Below are 27294 nucleotides of genomic sequence, written 5' to 3'. Positions count from 1 at the left end.
ATATATATATATATATATATATATATATATATATATATATATATATGTGTGTGTGTGTGTGTGTGTGTGTGTGTGTGTGTGTGTGTGTGTGTGTGTGTGTGTGTTACATGTTAGTATGTCAGTATTTATGTGATTCATGTGATTGAGAACCCAAACTAAAACGATAATTTTAGGAAGTGAAGTAAATTACCATAATTATTTAGGTATGTTATGTATTAGGATTGTATTGTGTATAGGAACAGGAAGAATATCGCAGCCAAAAGTTAATTATATGCAGGTAAACGGAAAATTAGCAGAAAATAATTTTCAGAACGAAAGCATCGCGCAATGAGAACTGGGTCCTTGTTGTATTTTAAATTAGCCAAATTTGTGTTATCGTACCCTTTTGTTGTGTTTTATTTGTTCACATGCTTGCATCTCTGGTATCATTGACGCTCTTCATATTTAGTGAAAGAACGCATTTTAGAGCTATGTTTTTCATAGGAACTAATTATTTGGGTTGCACAGTATGAACAAGATATGCTTGTATTTTCTCATTTGTAAGTCGCTTTGGAAAAAAGCGTCTGCTAAATGAATAAATGTAAATGTAAATGTAAGATAGCCTATCATATTGGATATTGTAATGCCTATGTCTTGTATGTACAAGCATTAAAAATATATTAAAACCACTTTTAACTAATGCCACCATTAATGCTAATGACACCATTAGGGTCTTGTCTTCATTATTTTAACCAAACATTCCTTATATTATTCACGACGTACTGGCCATGGTGCGGCTTCTGGAATTATGAATATAGTTAAAACCAATGTTATTAAAATATTAATATGATTAGAAAACGACACACGTAATATTTTCTTCGGTTATACAATCGTTCAGTAAACGTGGCCAGAACATGGTCATGGCTCTGTAGAATGTGATGTTGTGACCATGTCACTGAACCCCTACTGAAACCAGGTGCTGATCCGCACAGCCAACACTTGAACATCTTGCACCAGAGCGCAGCGAAAAAGACCCTGCCTGTCTGGAACTGACCTCGAGTTTGATGTATTGCAGGTCGTAGGGTCAGGAAAGAGTACTGAAAACTAGCCCTCACGGAAGTCTCACGGATGCTGGAAGGCTTTTAGATGTAAGCGCCTTTTGTAAGGTTTGAATAGAAAACATAAGACTTGCATATCTGTGGAGCGCTATTTAATCATGAAGTAGAATAATAGAACCAAATCCTAGTTGAATTCTAAGAGTATAGATAAGGTCAGCAAACCCTTATAACTCACTAAACAAACGTGCAGCCTATGTAGGGACAACAATATTACATAATAGCTTATTCCTCGTCATGAAGCTGGACATTGCGATTATGTCCACAATTAACGTGATTTGATGCAGTACTGGTTTGTTTGCATAAAACGCAACATGCGTTTTGCGGAAGCTTATACCAACAGAGGGTTGTGCATCTGGAGATGAAAAGCTCAACACTGCCTCTAGCGGTAGTTGCGTAACTATTCGACGCCTAGGGTTTTGCTAAAGTTCTGCACTTTTTTTTTCTATTTTCCTCAAATTGATATTAAGTAAAAATTTCTTTCTGTGAGCTCTTTTTGACGAATATAGTACTAAAGGTTTTAATTCCACTGTCTACAACCAGTAATAACATAAATAAAACAAGCTTAGAGCTTTAAAACAATTATTCACCACGTTACTTGGCAAACATTTTTCAGCTCTCTTTTTTCTCATATAGTATAAGCTGAGATAGTGTAAGGTAGGCAATAATATAGACTATAAGATCATTTACGATAATATAAAAGACAATGAAACTTTTGTATAGGCCTAATTACATATGTTTAGAGTATAACCAGAAAACGTAACAACATACGACAGTAGACTATGTGGTAAGCTATTTAGAAGACGTTAAGGGTGTAGTTATATGAATAGCCTATAATGTGTTTTGGTATTTCTAATAATTAAACAGTGAAGCATCATTCAGTGGAGTTCAGTTATTTCCGTCATTTTAGTCACGTGACTGTCATATGTCACGTGATTGTTGACGCTGTGCAGTTATCAACACGTTTGTTGCTCATGGTCAGGTCAGGTCAGTGTGTGGTACAGATTATGTAGAGTAACCAGTGTAATCAATGTTTATGTGGGTCTATTTGACGCATTGTAATCACTGTTCTTAACAGGTTTGTATATTTATCTAATAATAAACCATGTTACTGTAAATATCTTAACCTGGTTAAGCTGTAGGCCTACTCCCGTAGTCTGAATGACGTAAGTAATTTCATTTCTCACCTGTATAGACAAAACTTTCCTAATTGCAAAATGTATCCTTTTGGTCAGTTGCCACTGATTAGATTCATTAGACCTTATCAAAGGCAACTTTAAGCGTTCTTGAACGTTTTGGCCTGGACGTTGCCTCCATCTGGTGGTTATTATGGGTAACAGCAATGGCTTCCATTGTAATTGTGCAACTTATTTTCGACTGTTAACTATAGTATAGATGTAGCCTATGTAGCACTCTCTAGTTTGGGTCAAAGAAACCGCATACTAATGCACATATTTAGTAAGAGAGTATCTGGATTTGGACGTAGGTAGAGTGCCATTAGAATTAACTCTAACGCAGTACGCATAATAATGTTACTCATGTCTACTCTTTTTTACTATTGAACTAGTGGGTTAAATAGAGGGGGAAATCTAATCTTGATTGCTGTTAATTCATTAACATTATCTAATATGTCTAATAATATTTAAATGTCTTTTCACCATCCCTGTTTGAGCATACACATAATAGCTTAGCTTTGGTGTCTTGGGTGTTAATTAAGTAGATAGGTTTTCCCTTGATTTTCAATTGACTTTGAAGAATTTTTAAATTGTTCTTGGCAAAACGGTGAGGATTAGTGAACATAGACTAGAGCCAAATGCAAGTCTCACAGGACCGATGGGTCAAAATGTCTGCTTTTTTCTCTGTGCCTTTGTGTTCGGCGTTAACAAATGGACGACGCGATCAGGAGTGTCGTCATTGTTGCTGTAATAAAGTAATTAGCAGAGAAAAAGTCAGTGACAGTGCGGAAAGCCTTGCGTTTTATGGTGCTGTCTGTGCCTACAGCTTTGAAGGTACAGCCCGCAGTGCAATAATCAAGAGAATGTCCCCAAATCATTGTTCCTTAGCAGCTGTTAGAGACCGATAAAACGATAACCTTTCCTACTGTATTTTACTGTGACAAAATATCCCATACTATGCCTTCAAAGAAAATGCTCCCGCGTGTTTGTATGTGCGCTCGAGACATTGTGTTTAAGCACGTTTTGTGCGTTAAAGTTTTATGATGCAGTCTATATGCGGTAGACCACTGCTTCTATAATTGCACACACCCCATGTTTGTCACACAATATAGGCCGTGTGTGTTATTATATTGATGACGATAAGGAAGTGGCGTTTGAAAAAATTCCTACAGGTCGGCCTTCAATCACTTTGCACCCCATAAACTGTTAAGACTGTGATTGTGGTTTATTGTTGGTATGGCCACCAATATCATTTGCAAATGCACGTACACATAACACACTCAAGCCTGTCCACGGACAACAAAATAAACCTGATTTATATGACACAAACGAGACACGAAACAGGGAATTTGTTATAATATATGAACGGTGAAAAGCTGAATATGGGATGATAAACGTCACATGGAAAAATGTTTAATTTTAAAACTTTAAACCTGCGTAGTATAAGGTTTCAGACTATATACAGGACTTTTAAGACTATATATATATATATATATATATATATATATATATATATATATATATATATATATATATGTATATGTATATGTATATGTATATATGTATATATGTATATGTATATGTATGTATGTATTATCCTAGACCCTTATATCCAAGATTATATCCAAATATTTTAATATATAAATTCTTATGTAATATTATTATAGATTATTCTTTCTTTCTATCTATCTATCTATCTATCTATCTATCTATCTATCTATCACTAATATCATTAATACCAGTAGATATTATTAATTGTAGATTGTTGTGTTAAAAAAAAAAAAAAAAGTTAAATGTTCAGTGGCAGGTTATTACGTTTTGCAATCGGAAATAGAGCAATAACAAAATATTAAATTTTCTGAACTTTATTTGTCATCTACACAGATGAACTTTGAATTGAAAATGGTTCAGCTAACTGATGATTTGAGGTATTTACTTGTACAGCCTTTTTTCCAGTCACAAAAAAATTCAAGCATGTTTATGATACAAAATTCACCGATGTCTCAATGACAAAACACTTATTTTCATAATGCAAATAGGTAGTTCAAATACATCTAGGTAGTTACATTAAACATTACATTAAACATTAAATATTTGGACAGAAGTCATTCTGGCATTTTAAAAAGCAACTGACACTCATGCAACTCAACAATATTAAATATATCGAGCATTTAGTATATGTCCCTGAAATCAGTAGCCTACATGGAAAGTTCCTCAAATCTGAAAGAGACTCAAAAATGTACACAATTATAAACACTGGACCTACAACAAGCAAACACGACACAAGCTGACTAACAAACAGCCCTATAACAAAAACGCAATCATTACACTGATACATTCTCACACCGAAAATTGGTGCAAAAGTAATTTTGTTGCTGTTGTAGAGGCATAGCACAAAACCGGTGTGCGCAGGAAATAAAGCTGTCCAAACCACTGCGCTGTGCACTCATCAGTATTCCTTAACTTCAGATGTCTTTTGGGCGATTTTTGTTGCATTTCTTCATCTTCATCCTACGATTTTGGAACCATATTTTAACTTGTCTCTCGGTGAGATTTAGCAGTCTTGCCACTTCGTATCTACGGTCACGAGACAGGTACATATTAAAGAGAAACTCCTTCTCCAGCTCGAGAGTCTGATGCTTAGTGTATGGGCAGCGTTTTTTTCTCGTGGACTTCGCGTGTAGCCAGTTGGACGCAGGGTTATCTGAAAGAAGGGTCGGAAAAGGAAAAACAGAGGTAGTGATATTGCCCTCAGGAATAGACTGCGGCCATTTTATGACCTGTGGCTGGTGGGTGCGCGATTAGCCAGCAAGGAAAGATGTACAGCCTAATAAATGCCTGTTCAAAGTACAAGCAGACCACTTGCTCTTTCCAGCTTACATTTTATTTTATTTTATTTTATTTTATTTTGTATTTAAACGATACAATAATTCTTTTATCTGAGCAAAATATTTTGCGAGGGGGTTAAATTTTGCTATCTATTTACCGTCAAAAGTGAAAAAAAGGCCTTTGAAATCTGTGAGCAAATAATTGTCAATTGTGTTCTATGTGCTTTATGGCACTAATTAAACTTTTTCTCCGGAGCAAGAGGATGGGGTGTGATGTGGTCGAAAGCCGTTACACGAAAACAAGGAACATTTGAAGACACTAATCACTGCACAGTTCGTTGTTGTCAAAAAATTGTGGCACCCAGCTCACTAATTTGTTGCAATGAGCTTGTAACATATTGGAGGATAATAAAATATTAACATATTTGAATCTAACTAAATTCACCAAGCACTAGGAAACAACCACAACCACAACCACAGGCAATACACTGCATATTTTGTGAAAGCAATCTGGCGCAAAAGATTAAATCATCCGATAGGTTTAGATTACAATGCTATATAATTTAGGGAACAGATACTACCAATGGCCGAGCGACGAGGGTGCTGGCTGCAGACACACCACTGATTTCTAATTTCCACTATAACGTTACCCTTGAAGTAAAATTGTGCAGATAGGTAACGGTCTACACAATTTAAAAAATGTGGAAGCCAGATGAAGTAAAGCTGCACTTACTCGGGTCCAGATCCCGCTTAGTCTCAGTTAACGTTTTCTCTTCGCTTGACTCTGTCACATCCGCATGGCTCAGATCCGCCTCCTTCACCGCAGGGTTTGCGTTGTTTTGAACATCAGGAGCCATTAGTGTCCGTGCATCTAGCGTGGTGCACTCACCACTCCCGACCAGCGGCTCGAGTTTGATATCGTGATGCACATCTGTCGATAATCCGGCGAAAGGCACGGATGCAGAAAGCGACTCGAGCGCCCAGGCGCGCGCAGACGTTCCATCCGACTCGGCTGTCGGACACGGTTGATGTATGTAAGGATGGTATGCGATAGATGTGCCGCCCGGAGGCTGCACAGGCACTGGGCTCCACGACGCGCCAAAAATAGCCGACTTGCTTTGGAAAGGGTACGAATCGGGTTCACCATATTCAGACAGAGATGGCTCTCGAGCCTGGCTCTGTATCGCCGGTACAGTTGGGAACCGCGGTGCCAAATGATCATCGTCCTCGTGAGGAATGTGCGAGTCGGTGTAGTAACCCAGAGTACCCAGGGTCGACATAACATAAAAAAAAACGCACACAGGCGCGACCGTGCGTACAATCCTCACCACGGAATAGACACAAGCGCGGAATCTGCAAATCTAGGAACGGTCGACTTCACTGTGAACTACAGACCTTTGATAAGTTGAACGGCGGCCGAGACAGGATTGGATGACACGGACACGTGACCATGGGAGAGAACAATAAAGGGGTCGCCTAAACCAGAGCTTCACATAGCCTCCATTTTGCAGTAAAATTGTTAATGGAAGAGCTGTATGCTCCTATGAGAGCGAGTTTGGTTTTATTTGTGCAATTAGGTTTATATTTCTTTATAATAATTCTATAAGGTATTTGATTCAAACGATCACGACTGTAATTTATGTATCAACATACCCTGATAATAGATTTAAAGTTTATTATTATTATTATTATTATTATTATTATTATTATTATTATTATTATTATTATTATTGTTGTTATTATTTTAAGGAGTGCGTCTGCATAAAAAATTCTCCGTCAAAACAACCCCAGGCTGCTAATGATGCAAACAATAAGAAATACATTATCTTGCAGGCTTCACACATTGCATGTGGCCAACACGTAATGTTTATAGTAGCACAAGGTGACATAAAATATTACAGACATGTTTAAGAAATAAAGACAATCATTACGTGAGCCATATGTAAGTTTTATACGGCAATAAGTGCCATGGAATAGTTGAGATATGATCTACTAGCCAGTGACCGCAGTCTTTCAACAACGTTGCGTGTTCAGAAGGCGTGTGTGCTTCTACTGCAGCGCATTTAAAATAAATTTAATTAGCTGTTTAATTTGTCGTGTATAAAATATGGTGAAATTTATTAGAAAATTATTTTTCACATTTCAGTTTCGTGAGTTGGTAAATATGTCTTGCGAAAAGATCTAAGTAGGTCAGCACAGAAAAAAATCGTATTGATCACAACTATTAACATAAAATAGTATATGCTGCTGTTGGTAATGTAACTAATAGGGTATTTAATAGCATAAATCATAGAAACTGACACATCTATCAAATTGTGTATATACTGTGATTAAAGTGTAAATATTTATATAGATGTATTTATGATATATATATATATAATCATAATATATACACAATTATATATAGACATGTCAGTTTCAATTATTTATGCTATTCAAATACATTTAGTATATATATATATATATATATATATATATATATATATATATGTGTGTGTGTGTGTGTGTGTGTGTGTGTGTGTGTGTGTGTGTGTGTGTGTGTGTGTGTGTGTATCAAGTAGCCTATTAGTTACATTACCAACAGCAACATAGAAAATTTTAGTCTAATAGTTCTGATCTAGTTGTGAGCTAATAGTTTTTCTGTCTGTGCTGACAGACAGGCAGATAGATAGATAGATAGATAGATAGATAGATAGATAGATAGATAGATAGATAGATAGATAGATAGATTAAAGCCACTTCTTAATAGGAAATATCAGCATCCACTTTCATTTTTAAAAATACCTTAGCTTATTAACACTAAGATTTTTTTGTTTGTTTAAATCTGGCTTATTTCTATTTCAGATAATAACCAACAACATTACATTATAGCATGTAGAATAAGCACTGTTGATAAAACGTACATTTGTCACTATAATAAAGCATAAGAAACCTTTAATTTGAAGTAAATTAGAAAATATTTCAGATGATGATCATACATGTGGAGATAAAATTGGAAATTGGAGAATACAACTCAACAACTGCAAAAAAAAAAAAAAAGGCCCCTATAGTCAAGCTTTCTATTCTGTTTGGTCACAGCATAATTTTTCCTTACTAACAGTGTCCCTCTGAGAGTGCGGATTGCTTGGTACTATAACAGACTGCGTTTATAATAGGGCTATTACGCTGTTTTCCTGCAGGTTATTTGGCTGTCTGGCCTGAATATCCCCAATAAAGCTTTTGTGCTGCTTCTACAGTGCGGCGGAAGCATCCGGCGGAGTAGGCGTGGCACACAGTCCTGTAGTACTACACACACACACACACACACACACACACACACACGGCTTTGGCCAAAGTGCATTGATCGTAACCTAGGCCTTGCGGTGGCTTTACTGCACTCCACGGAAAATTCAGTTACAGGACACTCCTTCTTTTGTCGATCTTAAGGGTGAAACTAATGTTTATACACGGATACCTATGAACTCTCCATTTAACATATGGCACCAAAAGAAATTACGGTCAATCCAGTGAATCTATCACCAAATTACGCACAAATGTGATCGGCATACACATACTCTATCTGGAAACACTTTAGCATATATTGGCACATAATGTTCAGTTTATAAAAAGTAATTCAAACACATGAGGTAGATTCTGAGGCGAAATTCACTGCAAGGCAATTAAGACAGTTTCGTGTTGTGGGGGTACGAAATGGAGCCCAACAACATAAAACTACCTAAATCACTCAGCAGTCCTCTTGTTTCTGTTGGAACAACAATAAATACAAATATAAATTTAAAAAAAGCAAACAAACAAACAATAATAATAATAATAATAATAATAATAATAATAATAATAATAATAATAATAATAATAATAAATGTACTACTGCTACTACTACTACTACTACTACTACTACTACTACTAATAATAATAATAATAATAATAATAATAATAATAATAATAATAAAATTACCAAAACATCAAGCATCACATTTGTAAACTATTTATTTTTAATTCAGACACACAGGCATCTGAAAAAAAGTGTTATAAACATGTTTTAGGTATGGTTTCAATTTTTTACTAGTTTCAGAAGAATTCACAGATAGCTACATGTTTGGGAGAATGCGGTGTCAAAGATAAGCTATTGGGTTTTGCCCAAACAGCCTGTTCACACAATTCTTTGGCAGCAAATTATAAATGATATTGAGCAAAACGAAAATCATATTGCACCTCTGACCTATACAGTTTGTGATATGTACAAGCAGGTCATTTCTTCGTGGCCACCCAAAACCATAGGCATACTGTAAGATTAAAATATACGCCACCGATTAACATTATCTGTGATAAAATGGTCTCGTCTACTCTTAAATGAATGGTAACCGGAATTAAATTGAAAACTGCATACACCGCCTAGAAGTAAACTGCAACTAAATTCACGTGTAGACATTAATTTAAGATAGTTTTTTTTTTCCCTTCATATTAACACTTTGGCTAATTCAAAAAACAGTCACCAGCATAGTCTTAACATGGACTTAACGATCAATAATTGTAAACGATGATTGTAATTACAATTAATATTACATCATGCAAATATTGCCATACTATATACAGTTATATATATACTACTGTCCCTTTATATACAACTGTCAATAAAACAACATGATTTTCTTCGAGTTGTAGACTATATCCCACGCACGCAGCGTTCATAAATAATGATGATGTGGTACAGGGACAAAAATGTGAAATTAAACGGACATATAAAAAAGATTCAGACAGTAGTATATACGACACAATAAGTTATCATTGATATTATGTACAGCTCAGAAGTGCGCGCTTGGAGAGTAATCTGAGCAAGCGCTTTAGCTTGTTGAGGGCGCCAGAGCTCCTTCCTCAGGCGAAGCTGAAGTTTGCCGATAACTCGCGAATGCGGTTTTCTCGAGTCATTTTCTTTAACTTCATGCGGCGGTTTTGAAACCAGATCTTTACTTGTCTGTCCGTTAGGTGAACACTGCGGCTGATCTCCAGACGTCTCTCTCGGGTCAGGTACATGTTGAAGAGGAATTCTTTCTCTAGCTCCAAAGTCTGGTGCTTGGTGTATGGACAGCGCTTCTTTCGCCCACTCTTTGCCGTCAACCAGTTGGCCGTACTGTCACTTTTACATTCTCCTGTTAAATGGTGTAGAAAACACACAATATCTACATATGTGACATATTTGCAATACAGGATGTAATGTGCATTGTTTATGTCTCCACCTTTAAATGTACAAAAATAAACTTTTCTCTAGTTAATGATTTGTTATTGTTATTGCAAAGGTTTTGCTAGAGGTGTTTCTTGCATTTCTCTATCAAAAATATATATGTATACAATTGTTAAAACGCACTAAAAGCTAAAAAACGAATGTTTTGGAGGGACCTACGTGTTTAGAAGTGTACAATAGCCTACCTGGAATATGACGTATTTGGTGAGTATATTAAACAGAATTAAGAAAGGTTAAAAATAGCCTAATAGTCTAATCACACTATTTAATCTTATCAAATGGTACAATCTACATTACAGTGAATTAGCTTTCGTGGCCCATAGGCCTACTAACAAACTCAACAGCATTCTGACCTTTACATAGGCTACTATTAACACATGTATATCGAAACCTATATCTTTCTATTTGATTATCGCAAAGCTATAACATATTCTGTAGTGAACAGATAAAGTAGACTAAATATACTATGCTTTGTCACATAATAAAAACTGTTAGAGTTACAGACTGTTAGAACTGTTAGAGCTGGTTCAAAAAGGTACAGTAAAACTTATTAAGTTGACCATATGACAACACGCAGGGCGTGGGAGCTTTGAAAATTAAAGTCATATTATCCATCAAATTATTTTACACTTAGAGATACTGTATGACTGCACTTGTTACTGTAGTTGAATTGCAAGACTGCAGAAATTACAATCCACACATTTTAAAGTAAAAAAACAAACCTTCATTCGCTTTTTGTGGGTTTTCCGCCTCACTTTCTGCTGGTAGTGGAGATGAAGAGGGGCCGCTCGGTGATCTCCGGCTCTCCTCGTCTGTTTGGACGGCCGGCTCTTCGATTTCTATCCCGTTTTTTTCTGCAGAAAGGATTGGACGCGATTCCTCAAAACGGGCAAAATGGCCCGATTCGGACAGGTCGGTTGGATAATAACCTTTGGACGATGAACTCGTTTGTGACAGGCGAAAGTAACCAGGTACAGGAACGCTGCTGTTACTCCCTGCTGGACATACAGTCGTCGTCACTCGGGAATAAGAAATGTCTTCAGTCCCCGTGCTTTTTAGACACTTCCCTGACTCGTAGAAGCAATACGAGTTTTCTTCTTTTATGGCAGGGGAGAACGACCGGGAAACGCTCTGGCTGCTGAGCTGTTCAGTGCGACATGACCTCGAAGTCTCCAACCATGATTCCATTCCTTGCATATATGGGCCAGTTGTAGGTACCATATTTTGATTCTCAGTTCGTTTGGGTCCGGGAAAATAGCCACAATTAGCCAATCCATAGGAATAGTCGGAGCTGGGTGGCAAATACACGCCACCGTTTTGGTAGTAGTGAGCACTTCCTTCGCTTCTACTGCTTATCAGAGAGTCTACCAAAAACGAATTTGCAGATGGGCTGTCGGAGCATGCCATCCTCGTGGTATAATTTGACGGTCGAAGAAGATAACCCTTTCTGGATGTCATTTCTTGGGTAAAACATGCTGAATATAATTACCGATAACCGTACAACTCAGTGTGAGCTAGCAACCAATTAAAACGCATCGGAGCTCAAAGCTCCTCCCACTGTGAATACGTAGTCTAAATGTTGTGTACTGCTTCCACTTTGGGCTACCATTTTTTTAAACAAGAATGTGAAATAGGTATTTACTGCATTTGTGTTTTTGTTATTGTATGAGCACATGTGAAGGGAATTTAACACGATCATCACATTCATTATCACTGGTATGTCAGCCAGAGCAACCCTGATTTTTTAAAAAGCACAATAAAAAAAACATGTGTATATAAAACAGCTTGGGTTAAAATGGTAAAGCTTAGTAGTACTGACTAACTAATCAAGCAAAGTAATAAAATTAAGCGAATTACAATTGATCTTCCGATCTTTCAATATATTTGGGACCGTTTCAACCGCATTCAAGTTCAAAAAATTTTTTTTTCATATTTTGTTGACTGAATAAATTCGAAGGCATTATCACATTTCAATACAATTAATTCAATTTACTCATTTTAATTTTATATACAATTAATTAAATTTATTGATCTACCTTTTATCGTTTTATCTATCTATCTATCTATCTATCTATCTATCTATCTATCTGTCTGTCTGTCTGTCTGTCTGTCTACCTATCTGTCTATCTTACCATTTTACTATATCGAATAAAAAACTCACTAGAAAAAAATTAAATCAGGAAGGAATTAAATCATATATTATCCTATACAACATGTCTGAGCAAATTACCTTGTCGCTAATTGCCCCTCAAATTTACAATAAAGGCGTTCTTTTTATAATAATTACACATACAATGCAACCTGTAGGATAACAGCCTGTAGCCTACCTGGAAAATACTTTTTAATACTAAATATGTTTATTTTTCAAAACGGCTAATTGATGTTTGATATTTAAATTGAATAATAGTTATATATATACATGTGTGTGTGTGTGTGTGTGTGTGTGTGTGTGTGTGTGTGAAAACTGAGAACAAATACCTTACAAACACTTCACTTGCTATATAGTCAATTACATAAACTTTTTACTATGTCTCTCAGTTTTACTAAGGCCAAAATTATGATATTAGTGATAAACAATGTTTGGTGTGTTTGGTAGAAAAAAACACACAAAGAGAGAGAAAGAGACAGAGAGAACAAGGCCTATATTAACCAGAAGCTAGATGTAAATTTTCGCTACATGTAAATTTTCATGTATTATTTATATTTTTTGTATAACCATGGAATGTTTTCTTTTTCATCTAAGATGAAACCAACACTGTTTTTGCTCTTTCTCTCTCGGCGTGGCGCGAATTACTTTTGCACGTTTAGTTTAGCAGATAATTCTTATTAAGTTACTTGCAGCATCCTGCGACTAAACTTTTTTTTGCAAAATAGGGAAATGGAATTTCATATCCTGATATTGTAAATATTGTACAGACACTATGAATATTGTAAATATTGTAAAAACACTAGGACATCCAGCCTGGCCTACTTGTTCGGGCATTGCTCATGTTATAGTTACCTTTATTCTAATTCCCCCCACGTTTTTAGGTAAAATAAAATTATTCTAATTATACTGTAAATCTTAATAATCCCTATAAGCTACACTGTAAAATAAATAAATAAATAAATAAATAAATAAATAAATAAATAAAAGAGTCAGTCACCGACATATTCCAACACTATCTCAGATATATGAGCACCACAATGTAGCATAGCTAGTTATCGTGGAGGTAGTTTTAGGCAATCTATTTACTAGTTTCTCTAACTCCGAAAACTCAGATAAACAATGATGTTTAGCCCACCTGAAATACCTTATTATATCATGAGGACATGGTCCATCTTCAGAACCAGACGTGAATTGTTTTTCGGCAGTATATTTTAAATCCGCGGCCATGACATTGAGCTGAATGGCGCCACCTTGTGGAGAAAGCGCTGGTGCTCAGGAAGGCTAATCGCTGAGGACTCCGTCCACGAGTCTGAGACAAATGCCGGAAGAGTCGGAGAACGCAAGCTTTCAATGATTGCAGTCGCTGTTTTTCGCGCTCTTAGTCACAGTTAATAACCTTGGTTCTCAGACAGTTTATTGCACCGCACACCAATTGTACAAATGCTCCAGACTAAGATGGGTTTTATGGCCAAGTTGCTACAGCAACGCCGGTGGGGGAGGGACGTCCAAATTCCACAGAGCCTCAAAGGATGCGCGAGGAACTCGCTATTACTTCACGCGCGTCTTTATTTATTAGACCTGAGAGTTGTATGAAGCCTTTACTGGGTTTGTGACCATATCCTATATTGTATTTTGATAGGTCACATTGAAACTGTAAAATATAGGTTGCAAGCTAAGTATTTGCGATGAAAGTAATCACTTCTTGATTGATGCGCTTCAACTGTATTGTTTTCTTGATTATTTAAAGAACAACTGTAGGTATTACTATATTTGCATCAAAGCATTGTCAGCATACATTCAGTCGTCTGGGAGGTCGAAACTGGAGCGAGGGGTTTTAAAGCCGATTTGATTCACCGAGACATCCACTGCAGTGTTTTGGGGTAGTTCCGTAATGGATACGAGGCATTAATAATGGCAGCTATTTGATCCCCGAATCAATTTGAACTTCCACGGTAATAAAAAAAATATCAATCAAACATTTGATCCTATATAAGGGGGAAAAGAATAGAAACAAAACAGACTGTTTCTTTTCACGAATCGATTTATATAACGAGTTCTGAATGCATAGTCCATAATGTATCACAAGTTGGAAAAATTACAGTATGACAATTCGAAGATATTAGCCCAACATTTGTAGTGAAATGTTAACATGTTAAGCAGTGTCCTTGTCGACTTGGCTATTGCTTTTAAGTTGTTCTTCATACACATCTTTATAGTTCGTACAGTTTTGTATTCATTAAATCAGATCTTTTAGGCCTAGATGAAAGTCTAGCACAAAAAAGGATAAAATTCAAGTAGAAGATAACCCTTACAAACCAATTCATTTGCTTTTTTTTTAAAAAAAGAAAAGAAATAGAAAGAAAAAACAATGATGTCATTATAAAGACACTCAAATTAATGATTTCTTTAAGTGAATTTCCTTCTGTAGAACGACTTTCCCCTATACATTGGTTTGAACAGGTATACATATCACATTTATAAATATAAAGTACACACGATCGTCAGAAAATAAAGCCATAAAACAATAAAATATAAAAAACCCTGTAAAATGTATCTGACATTGCTGAGTGAATGGCGATGCAATAATAATAATAATAATAATAATAATAATAATAATAATAATAATAATAATAATAATATCGCCGATATTGCATAGCCTATATATGGTGAAATGAGGTTTCTGGACTTTCAGGTCCGCTCCTGGAATGTGCAGGCGCTGCGACCTTGAAGTTCACCCTATCTCTCTCTCACACACACACAACCTCTACAGCAAAGGGTTTGCCGAGTAGTACTGTAAACGGTCTCTGTTCAACTTTTTTTCCTTCATTCTCCTGTTTTGAAACCAGATTTTAACTTGACGGTCGGTAAGGTTAAGCATCCTGGATAGCTGCAGCCTCTTCTCTTTGTTTATGTAAACGCTAAAGAAAAATTCTCTTTCCAGTTCCCTTATTTGATACTTGGAGTAAGGGCATCTCTTCTTACGGGTTTTTTGTCCATCTGAGGAGGGGGGAAAAAAACATATAAAACATAAATATAGAACAGGCTATTATTGATCAGTAAAATGAACCTCGAAAAAAACAAAGTTCACGTTTTAAATTAACTTTAGACTGCTCAGTTGATTGTAGTTTACAGTAGAGAAAGCTGTGTTTTGCTACTGTAGATAAGTACATTCAAACAAATCATATCCAACTCTGTCACGAATGTTGTAAAAGCAACAGCTTTAAAAACAATTATTGGTCAAGGTAAAATTTGAGTATATCATAGTATTTTGCTTAGAAAGAAAAGATTGTTCATTTAGTTTTCTGATGAGTAGCCTACCATCGCATGCGTAAATGTTATATACATGGAAATCAAAATAAATTTGGCTGACATCTGAACGCTAATCACAGCTGCGGACCGAATTTTCCTACAATATTAGCACTGTTTGCAATTGCTAGGTTTTGCAAAATCACAGCTCTAAAGAAGACTTAAAAGACTTTAGAGAGGAAATGCCCTATCATTCACGGCCAATTTCAACCTTAAAGCACGTGATCTTGCGTTTATAACAAAGTTTTGTTAGAGTAAATCTACAGGCCCTCCATAAACCTTATATGCTTATAAAACAGCACATAAAATGTTTAACAGGGGCGCGCGAGATTACAAAGTTTCTCCCATAACCGACTCAAGTGTTCATACGTACTTGTGCTCGCGTATTTTTCCTCGTTGTTGCCGGAAGACGATTCGGGACTGCTGGCCTCCTCGCGGCGGTCTGCCTCCTCGAGGTCCCGGCATGGCTCTGTCCCCGAGCTTAAGGCTGCCGCAGCTGCTGGAGGGGCTTTACTGCTGTTAGATCTGCTCACTGCCTGCTCGCTGTTTTGATTCTCCACGTTGCCGTAAGCCGTTTCGAAAAACTGATCAAAAGCTTGGGGTAAAACCCCATTCCTTCCGACGCTCCCATACACGCCGGAAGCATGGCCGGAACCCGAGTGGTAAACAGCCGAGCTGTTTTTCGAGAACATGTCCCCTAAAGTCCCCGGGTTGGGCAGACAATCTCGGTGCACCATGTCCTCTGGCGCGTAGCAGTGTGGCAGATTGGCCCGGTGGTGCCACTTGCTGGCAGGGTCAATGGCATAGTCTCTGAATGCTACCTCTCGGACGGACTGAACCTGGGGCAGACTAGACGATGAGTAGGAATATGTCATGGGGCAAGTAGACGGGGTCTGGGGCAGAAAAGGAGGAAGGCTGGAAAAGTCCGTTCCGGAAACGTAGTAAGTGCAGTTAGGCAAATACATATTAGACCCAACGGGCACGCGCTCATCATAATCCATCATCTAATGGCCCGTACCAAAGCGCCGGTCCTGCTTCACATCGTTGTGCCGAGCAGAGCTCTAGTGGGTTTGGAGCGCAATAGCCGAGTAGAAATTTTGAGCAGTGAGGTGACGTGGAGATCCATCTCCATCCATTGCAGAGAGCAGAAAGTCATGTGACCATGAGCAGAATCTGACATCTACTCCTAAGTGTAGGCTATATTGTGCCAGCATTTGTAAATGTGCTGTAAGAAGAAACATTTTACTGATAGCAAACCAAAGCTCAAAAACGCTTTTTTTAGACTTTTGTTTTGTTTATCCATCCAAATAAACTACTTAGGAAAAAGTACGACGCCACGTCTCTGTAATTGTTATGTGCTCTGTAACAATATAAGCTGATTGCTCGAGCGTTTCAACTGATGTGATTTTAAATCTTTGTCCTTTTTCAATCATGCATAGAATTACTGTAAATAATATATACCACAGCTTCTTCTTTATAGGGTATTATTTGCTGAAAGGGAAATTGTCATTAAATCCATTCCCAATTTGCCACCCTTTAATTTGGTTTTATGACTCAATTACTGGAATTAATTTATTCAGACCAATTTATCATAGAACGCATAGTACATGGTTGGGCACTCGGGTATATTTTTAAATGGTTAAAGGGAGAATGTTTATGGAGTTTGCCTACACTCGTTTTCCTCGGTGTTGTTAGTAAATCCTGGTTTACTTATATGCACCCGTATGCGGTTATTTGCACTTATATAGCATGTGTAACACGGTCGATTAGTCATAGGCTACAGAAGTTAATTCACTACCCTTATCCGTGCAAATTCAGGTCGTGCATCAGACGGAGGTGTAAATGCAGCTAAATTCAGGAACATAATATTGCCATTCTTCAGCCTACCCGTTTCCATCATGCACCGAGCACAGCTTGCATGTTTATTTAAAATAAAAATTTTATCTTTTGTTCTATGAATTTTCCGGTAAGAACTACCGAAAGAGCTGTCTTGTCGTGTCTGGCCTCAAGCGGTAGTGGAGAAACCGAGTGGTCTAAACACGGTTTAGGGCCATAAAGTTTTAACTTGGACTGCGGCCCTGTTAAAATTACATTGGCCTCCATAGAGAAGGACGGCTGATGGTATCCTTATGTAGGCGTTTAGGCCTATGGGGAGAGATGTGGGTTGCTTTAAACACAATACCATGAAAAAGGAGGTGAAAAACTTCAGTCTGATCTGTTCAATAAATCGAATACCCTACTTTAAAGTATTGATTTGCTGGACTTTCTCCACCAGGTATCCACTAAGTAATATTTCTTTTATGCTATGCCATTTTAAAGCTTAAATGAGGGCAGGGTGGGAACCAATACTAAAGGCAGCCGGAGATATAGGCTCTTTTTATGGCGGGTTTTAGCTGCAGTAGCTTATTGTGTGCACAGACAAGCCGAGTGCGACTAGGAGACACCACCTACATGGGCTTCGTGAACTTCAATTAGACCTGAAGTCACGGGTAAAGGGAGATTAAACAGAGCCTCCAGCTTCGTCTAACATATCTGGTAGGATACACACACATTTTTAACGTTTATGTTTAATAATCAGATGCAAAATATGTGAACAATGATCTATTAAAATTGTGTAAATTTAGTTAAATATTTTAGCTTTTTTATGGAGTGCTGTGAAGGTAATTCTCAAAACGATTTTATAGAACGGCTCTACCGCGCAAGCCAGCCCTGTTTGTTTTAGAGAGCTCACGTTCACGTTGAAATGGGTATAACTCATGTTCTGCTGTGAAATTTAAGTAGACGGAGCCTAGAAATGTCCGGTGTGCGGGATGAAGCACATGCTTACACTATAAGAGCGATTCTCTATCAGATCTAGAAAGAAATAGCATACTAACTCGTTGTTTCTTACTAGTAAAACTTCTTTACTTGTACGCATTTTTGTTTAAGCTAAATGTAACAGTATTTTTTAATGCTATATACTAATTGGCATCCTCTATAGTCCAAACTAATTTGCCACCGGTTCAAGGGAATTCAAGGAAATGAAGATAGCCCACTTTATCAAAGCGCCCATCACCATAGATATACGCAAGGGGCGCTCGAATACTTATTTCTTCAATCGAATATTTCAAGTGGATGATTCGTTGCTTTTATAATACAGTATATACTATATATCCTGTACTAAACTGCTTCTATGTCTTGCAGTGTGTGGTAAAATAATTAACGCATGCGCTTACACACTCACGGAAGAAAAAAATTCTTGGCCTATAAACATGTAGGCCAATATATTCCTTTTAAAATGATAGGCATATAGAAACACTCAACAACCTTGCACAAAAATGGAATAACAAAAGGCTCATATAGTCACTCAGAAGTGACTGAAATTTATTTGATAATTATGCTTTCATTTTTTGAAGGGTTTAGATAACCAACGATTACTTCATTGATATTACTTCCTTCTTTACTTGTTTTTGGTTTATATGTCATATTTGAAGCTGTTAATTTTTCACTATATTCTTACAGTATTTTATATTTAGTATTTTATATTTCAATTTAAAAATTTAAAAATCCAAATATAAACATATAAATAAAAATGTAAATATAATTAATATAAATGTAAATATATTCATAAAAATTAATGGATTCCTTATACATTTTTACGGAAAAGGTCAGACTTGTCTGCATTTTCGTTTGATTATTAAATGCCGTTATATTTCTGTTGATTCTGACTGATGCCTTGCAGTTCAATGTTTATTTATTTATTTGTTTGTTTATTCATTCATTCATTCATTATTTATTTATTTATTTAGCTTTATTTTTTATTTAAATTCTCATGACAGAAACAATGTGAATTCAGGAAAAAAACGTTGCCATATACAATTTGAATAATAATAATAATAATAATAATATTAATAATAATAATAATAAAAATAAAAGATCAAACTAAGTACTTTAAATCTGTAATAAAGCAAAGGTTCCAAACCTTTTAGCCAAACTGAATTGCGATGGCTCTTTTAGTGTCTGCAGTAGTGGAGTGGGGGTTTTGCTGATGTTAGTAGTGCGTTTGGGGGCCATGGGCACTGTTTGAACCCAAACCCAACCTTTGCCTTGCACTTGTTCCCGCTCCAACTGGTAGACAGCCTGCTGATTCTGACGACTGCTATTTTCAAATAGTTGATATCTTCATAACAAATATATTTGTTTCTGTTACTTTTTTATTTTTCTTTGCAGGTGACACCGTCGTCAGCTGCGAAGATCAGACTGTGCAACGATAGAAACAATTAATATTCTTATAATAAATATGAAGAGCATTCAATACGCGTTCAGTTGAATGTTGTTCAGTTGTTCAATACGCGTTCAGTTGAAGCTGTTAGAATGTTGTATTGGAGTAAAGTAGAATAAAAACCAGTATATTATTTAGCCTGGGCTATACATGCACCGAAAATGCACTTTTACACGACTCTAAAACACGTCGCAAATATTGATCACTGAAATTTTCTCAAATTTTAAAACCAAATGGAATTATGAACACAATTATTAATGTTCATATTATACCCAAAATACTCATTGGTGATACATTTGGCATACCAATTGAATTAGTTTAATGTCTCCACCAATTTCTTTGTGCCTGCAAATCCATTTAAGAATACCTGAAATCCTTCAAACCGGATCCTGAATATACATATGATATCAATTTATTGTCTACTCAGGTGAAAGTTGACAGGAGCTAGATAGACGCGATAGCTAAGTGTCCCAGTTTTTGGACTGTTTCTTGTAATTCCATAATTACTTTTTTTTTTTTTACAAAGAATGCGCGCTGGAGTATATATTCTTTGTCTTTATATTTCTTTCTTTTTCCTTTTTAAGTACAGTAATAACTGACTGTTATTAATTTGGGCAAATATATAAATAGAATGTTTATAAGCAAATGTCACTCGCGGAATTAGTTATTTCTAAATGGGTTGTGAAAAGCAGAAGAAATAATAATAATAATAATAATAATAATAATAATAATAATAATAATAATAATAATAATAATAATAATAATCTTTATAAAAGCATTATTGTGTATCAGCTACAATTCAAACATAGTACATTTGTACAACAGGTGAAAAAAACAACCAGCCAGTAACAAAAGCTTTCTAAAAATGTTAAAATCTAAGGTTGAAATGAATCATATCAAATAATGAACACTTTTAATCAATATATAAAGTAAACTCATATAATATTACTATATAACAATAAACTCAATATTCTTTCTGAATGTTGTTTCACTGATGATTAAAATAATGCTACCATTTGAACGAAAAGTGTAAATTCCTACTTCAACTAATGCTATTTTTTTATAGGAAAATACGTAACAACGTTTAATTTAGCTTCTAAATAGCTTTTGACATTACATCTAAAAGATTTTTTTTTTTAAATTAAGTGTGATCAGGCCAGATCAGGTGTTGATATAGTGTTGTTTAATAAATCCATTGTCCATGAAAATGGCCTTTAATGAATAGCTAATTCTTATTTCATTTATCTATAATCAGTACCATTTTATAAGGAGGCTGGCATTAAAGTGTACTTGCTTGACAGGACAGCATATTTTTATTTGACAATTATGCCGCAGACTATTAATAGTTAGTTACTGGTAGGGATTTTATAAGAGCAGTATTATAAAAGAAGGCACTTATGGGCTACATGTAGGAGAAGAAGCAACTTAATTAACTATACTGGGAAACTGTTAGAAATAAACGATGGGCAATGAATAACATAATGGGATATTATTTATACTCTCAGCAGAGCAAATAGTTATGCACGCATATAGATCAATAATTATTTAATGTTGGGTGTGTTTGTCTTCTGTCTTCTTAATAAAGTTCATAATAGATCAGCGTATAATATTTATTTTATTATTTTTAATCACCCTTAAAAAAATGTACAACAGTCAGTAAATGTCTTTTAAAATGTAATGCTGTTTTTAATTCCGCCTTTGGGTGGCAGCAATCGCCCTGTTTCTTTCTATCCGGGTATTTTCCTGCAGCATTGCTTATTGGCTCATTTACTGTGATATGTTTCTGCTGCAGTGCAGGGGCCACGGAGGGGAACCTCCGCGTATTTTCACTGCGACCTCATGTGCAACATCGGATCTTTATCTTTAGTGTCACCGGTCTAGGTTGGTAACACTTTTAGATTTAGACGGTGACAAACAGCTTGCAGAAGAAACTTATCTGCACACTTAGAGCCCCATGGAATAACTGTTCCGATGGAACCCCATGTGTTAAATGTCACTGTAAAAAATAATAATAATAAAAAAAAATTTTAATTTCCTCTTGCAATAGGAATTTGCTTGCTAGGTTTGAACTGAAACGCATTGTGCTTTTGTTTTTTGTTTTTTTAATGTACTAAATTTTCCATCATCTAATATATATATATATATATATATATATATATATATATATATATATATATATATATATATATATATATATATATATCCACTATGAGAGCCGAGTAGCCTATGAATAATTAGCTACATTTGGCACACATATATTTGATTAAACAAGTGTGGGAAATTTTGTGTAGTGTTTTGTCTTTTAAGTCGTTTTTTATTCACCACTTCAAAAGGTGACCACGTTAACTTAAACTACCCTGAAAACATACGGCCCCAGATTCTTTTTTTGTTTTTATTATTTATTTCCTGCATATAGCCTATGTGTTTGAGGGTTCTGCGTTACTCTGAGCAGTTTTATGATTTTTTATGTAATACAAGGAGTAATATAATGAATAAAAATATAATATTGTCGTCTTTACCCTGCTTGCCCATTTTTTTGTTTAACCGCATTCACTTTCGACTTAAGAGACTAGATTACTTTCTGCCATAACAGCATTCGTCTAAACCACGTTTCATATTCAGTGCCTTTTAAATGTGTTGATCAAGGTGATTAATTTTCACCTTGCTGTTCCATTAATTTAGTTTCTGACCTTGGAATTGGGACTTTAGTGAGTGTCTCTGGCTAAATATATTGTTTACATGTCACTGAATATAAGTAAGACGTTTTACAACAAGATCTTGCCTAAATGTATCAAAAAAAATGTATTTAAAAAAATATGAGTCAAAATGCTATAGCTTTAATAAAGATCTTAAAATCACAGAACTGTCAGGTACAATGAAAATGAATTCGATGAAATGATTAGTCTTTATCTTTTACATTTTATTTGGAAATTATATATATATATATATATATATATATATATATATATATATATATATATATATATATATATATATATATATAATACATAAACTTAATTTATGTGTTAATTTCGCAAGTTATCTTAGGAATTTCCTTACAAAAATATGCATGTATAAATATAAATATATACATGCTTGACAGTCTTTGAAATTTCTCGTCTCTTTGGTGATAATAAACGCAAATAAATGAATTTTATTTTTACTTTAAAACGATTTAAAAAGTGATTTTAAAAGATTTACTCATTTTTGTAATGATTTTTTAAATATTTAAAAAATGATTTTTAGACCATTTTAATTTAAAATCAAAAACTCTATGTATAGCCTACTCTGTGTCCAGGTCTTGTTAAGTTCCACGTATATGGCTGGTTTTTATTTACGCATCGGTTTCAAATTTTCTTTAATCGTTGAAAGACTAAATGAATGATCTCTTAAAATCCATTTAGTTAAAAAGTCGGAAATTATGTTATATTTCGTAAAAACGTTATCGCCTAGCTGATTACAATATTTTCCCAGGTTTACGTGCTTTTCCTGGCAAGTATCAGATGCTAATCACGTAATATTTAGCGCATTTATTTCACGAGATATCAAAAAGACTGATTTATATTACGGACGTTGGTAGGCCCATCAACTCATGTTACGTATTTCTTCACACACAACTTGTTTCTTTATTGCTACAATATAGTAATCTATAATTTGACAAGCAAACTGAGCTCATACTATAGCTCTACACTATTACATTGACTTCAGGGCCTCGCAGAATGACAATGCAACCACTTCTAAGGGTAACTAATTGACGTTAAAATGATATTCGCAGCACGGCAGAATTAATTGCCTCAGCACTAGAGTGTAAAACGTTCTGTAAAAACCAGCATTTGTATCCTACTTTCATGCACGGCGAACATTGGTTCGTACGAGCGGCTTATTCATTACGTCTCTCACCTCCCAACACACAAACACAACGTATGTTGATAAAAGTGCAATTTCTGTGTTCTTCAGAAAAAAAAATGTTACTCTACGATAATAGTAATTTGTCTTATTCCCCGTTTGTATGGTTTGACCTGAGTCTTATCCAATAGCGTGTAATACCTTCAATACCTGTTCTGTTATTATATTGTGTTGCGTATGTCGCTATACTTAAAATGTACTTTTCTACACTGCTCTGATATTACACTTATAGTACTATTTGCACTACATATACACCTTGTCCTGCTTTCAAAGTCCTTTCAGTCTTTTTATTTAAGGTTTCACCTTAATCCTGAAAGCTCCATATTTCTCCCTACTGCTTACACAGATGCAACGACTCAAGTCTACCACGAGATGGCAACATTGTGGTGTTCAATCAAGTTTCACTTGTTTTCTGTCTGTAACATTGTCACATAAATATTTGTCGATTTTTTTCTACCTGTATTTCTTATATAGGTATATATCGAGAGAGAGAGAAAAAAACACTTTTACAATGCGCAAACAATTTAGGCATAGCGATGAGCATTCTTCAGTCCTTACTGGAAATATTAAAATTGGGAATTTTATTGGAATATTTGTTTGCATTAACAAATGGGAGCTTGCTCCATAAACAACCTGGACTAGAGACTTAACGGGGTACAAACATTGAACAAACTGTAAATAATTATATTTTCTACCTAAAATCTTTAATATACCATGTAGTCATATCTAAGAGGATGTTTATTTTATATACATAAACTATTAATGTAATGGCGGTATGTAGCTGAGGTCATCCATTCCAGTACTGGACGCGAGTTGAATCAGGTGTCTTTGAGCCTGAAAATCACCAAACTGAGCATTACTCCAGAACTCCAGGACTGGAGGAGATGACCTTTGGTATAGCCTTAACAGCGTGTTCTTCCAACATTGGATTAATTGTAGCTTCATGTTACTGAACCTAGACACAGCGTTTGTCTCCCGCGCAATTACAATTAGCACAATGGTTTCGTGTTTCAATACGAAACGGGGTTTATGTGGCGGGTAGCACTGCCACAAAAACAAAGAAATTGTGTATGCATACAAATGTTTTGACAGTTTATTTGCTCACTCATCACGATCACCGTGTAACATATATGGCCTTCAAAGTTAAGCAGAATGTTGTTTTTGTTTTTTTGTTTTTCTTGCATGGAAGCTATAGGCTACACATCTCAGCACAGTCACTCCCAAAGGAACATAATAAATAACGAAGTGGCTCCATCTCTCTGTCCGTCTCAAATTCTGTAGCCTCTTAAGTGATGCTCTTGAATTTGTTGACCACTTTCTTCTCCTTTACCCTCCTGTTCTGAAACCAGATGGTGACCTGGCGCTCGGTCAAGTTTGTGTGAGCAGATATTCGTCTCCGTTTATCCTTCGTGATGAACTTATTGGCCGCATATTCGCGCTCCAGTTCTTTCAGTTGGACTTTGGTATAGGGGACGCGCTTCTTCCTCCCTCGGCGAATGGAAGCGCCATCACTTCCTGACACATTGTCTAGGGGCCGAGAGAAAAAAAATCATGGTTACATCTGGCAGAAACTCATAGGAAAATATTTACGAGTAGGTCCATTCATACAGATAGCCTCTTATCTGCAAGTATTCTTAAACTCATTCAAAGAAAAGAACATACATATAACATTTCATAAATGGGGTAATGAAGATAGACGTCAAGGTCAAGTTGAACTGATTTTATATATACATACAGACACACACACATACATGCATACATTTATATATATATATATATATATATATATATATATATATATATATATATATATATATATATATATATACACACACACACACACACATACATGCATATATATATATATATATATATATATATATATATATATATATATATATATATATATATATATATATATATATATGAATAAGCTAATGTGAAGAATATGTTTAACTGAATGAGTATCAACCTAAATGTGTTTGCAAAAACGCTGTACATAATTGTAGCTTAATAATATTTTACACATTGTCACAGAATAGCCTATTGATTTTACTCATTTTACACTTATAATTGTTATAATGATGAACGACAAGGATGGACTAAATGGATGCACTAGCTACGTAGGCCTAATACCTTGAAGAGATGACTTCCAGAGATGACTGGACTGGGTCTGCTCCTTTGGGCAGTACACAGGGCTGTTCCAGCTGTTCGTGATGGCCCAGGGCTGGTGGTAAGTTTCCATGGGCAAAATTGACTCGTGTCTCGGTTCTGGAGCTGAGCTTAGAGCAGGAACGACTGGCACGTCCAGATAACTGGGGACAGGTTGGTAAGGTCCGGACGAGTAGCCCTGATAGAAAGTGAACTCCTTAGATCGAGACGAGAACTCCTCTCCGGCGACAGACGTATCCATGTACTTGTCTGCGTAAGCGGCAGGCTGCGCGCAGGACTTCACTGCGCCGTGATGTGATACTCGGCACGGATAATAGCCACTACCGAAATATCCATAGGGCAAAGAAGCAGCACCAGGGGAGTTCTGCGCCGCCGAACACGGGCTGCACTGCTTGACAGGTTCCGTCACGCCAGATACTGGCACTTCGCTCGATCCATAGGGCGCACCGGGAGCAAGAGAAGTCGGGTGGGCCACGAGATTCCGGCACTGGTTGGTGGAGAAATTGCCTCCCGCGAATCCCTCCATGTTCTTGCTCACGTCGTCTGAGCAGCCGCTGTCACAGAGAAACATCACCGGCTCGATCCAGCGAGAATGGAGGAGCAGAGACGCTGTCATAGCACGACCAACATTGAGCCTTTTCCAGCTCTTTCAGGAATCCCCACGACTGAAAAAATGCGACGGTGAACTTGAGAGAGTAAAGGGACGCTCACGCGCCCGTGCAGACTAAACGCGAACGGTTATTGGACGACGGGAAGCACGTGATATGCAAAAGAGGACGATAAGCGTGCAAGGCAGAAGATAATGCAAAGCACGGGTATGTTTTTTTTCCCCACTGAACTGATATAAAGAAGAGAGACTAATTATCTGTAGAGTTTAGTTTGATTGGGAACCAAGTGGCGTTCTATTCAAATTCAAAACGAATTTCTCTTATAGTTCGACAGCTAGAATGAATATAACAAATATGACATTTATTTGACTAACAGTATTCAATTTGCTTATTTATATTTGTGAAAATTATTTTCGAAACCTACCAAGAGCCCCTGAACATGTATAAACGGCCAGCATTTCAGGTTCATGAGCCATGTCGTATTTTCGTTGTTTCTTCAATATGCTGCCCGGGTAGATGGTAATGTAATTTCAGTCAATAAAGAACAATGTTGATG

General features: G+C 36.1%; 4 protein-coding genes across 4 annotated transcripts; all 4 read right to left on the bottom strand.

Moving 5' to 3' along the window:
- Positions 1-4118: 4118 nt before the first annotated feature.
- hoxa9b (homeobox A9b) lies at positions 4119-6762 on the bottom strand. The gene is made up of 2 exons (XM_017471597.3): positions 5831-6762; positions 4119-4973 (listed from the first exon to the last, which is right to left on the bottom strand). Exons 1-2 carry the CDS (start codon positions 6375-6377, stop codon positions 4735-4737), a joined length of 786 nt encoding a protein of 261 aa, XP_017327086.1. The 5' UTR covers positions 6378-6762; the 3' UTR covers positions 4119-4734.
- A 2304-nt stretch (positions 6763-9066) lies between these two features.
- Positions 9067-12735, bottom strand: hoxa10b (homeobox A10b). Its single transcript, XM_017458553.3, has 2 exons — positions 11059-12735; positions 9067-10244 (listed from the first exon to the last, which is right to left on the bottom strand). The coding sequence occupies exons 1-2, from the start codon at positions 11792-11794 to the stop codon at positions 9970-9972; spliced, it is 1011 nt and encodes a 336-aa protein (XP_017314042.1). The 5' UTR covers positions 11795-12735; the 3' UTR covers positions 9067-9969.
- Positions 12736-14508: 1773 nt separating this feature from the next.
- On the bottom strand, positions 14509-16927 carry hoxa11b (homeobox A11b). Its single transcript, XM_017463665.3, has 2 exons — positions 16165-16927; positions 14509-15482 (listed from the first exon to the last, which is right to left on the bottom strand). Exons 1-2 carry the CDS (start codon positions 16793-16795, stop codon positions 15250-15252), a joined length of 864 nt encoding a protein of 287 aa, XP_017319154.1. The 5' UTR covers positions 16796-16927; the 3' UTR covers positions 14509-15249.
- Positions 16928-25130: 8203 nt separating this feature from the next.
- On the bottom strand, positions 25131-26791 carry hoxa13b (homeobox A13b). Its single transcript, NM_001200797.1, is given in 2 exon segments — positions 25131-25485; positions 26095-26791. Coding segments are annotated over 2 exon segments (894 nt in total). The 5' UTR covers positions 26747-26791; the 3' UTR covers positions 25131-25243.
- Between the last annotated feature and the right edge of the window lie 503 nt (positions 26792-27294).

The sequence above is a fragment of the Ictalurus punctatus genome, chromosome 1 (genome assembly GCF_001660625.3).
Source record: "Ictalurus punctatus breed USDA103 chromosome 1, Coco_2.0, whole genome shotgun sequence".
Classification (NCBI taxonomy): domain Eukaryota; kingdom Metazoa; phylum Chordata; class Actinopteri; order Siluriformes; family Ictaluridae; genus Ictalurus; species Ictalurus punctatus.
This window is presented reverse-complemented; position numbering and strand designations above follow the sequence as displayed.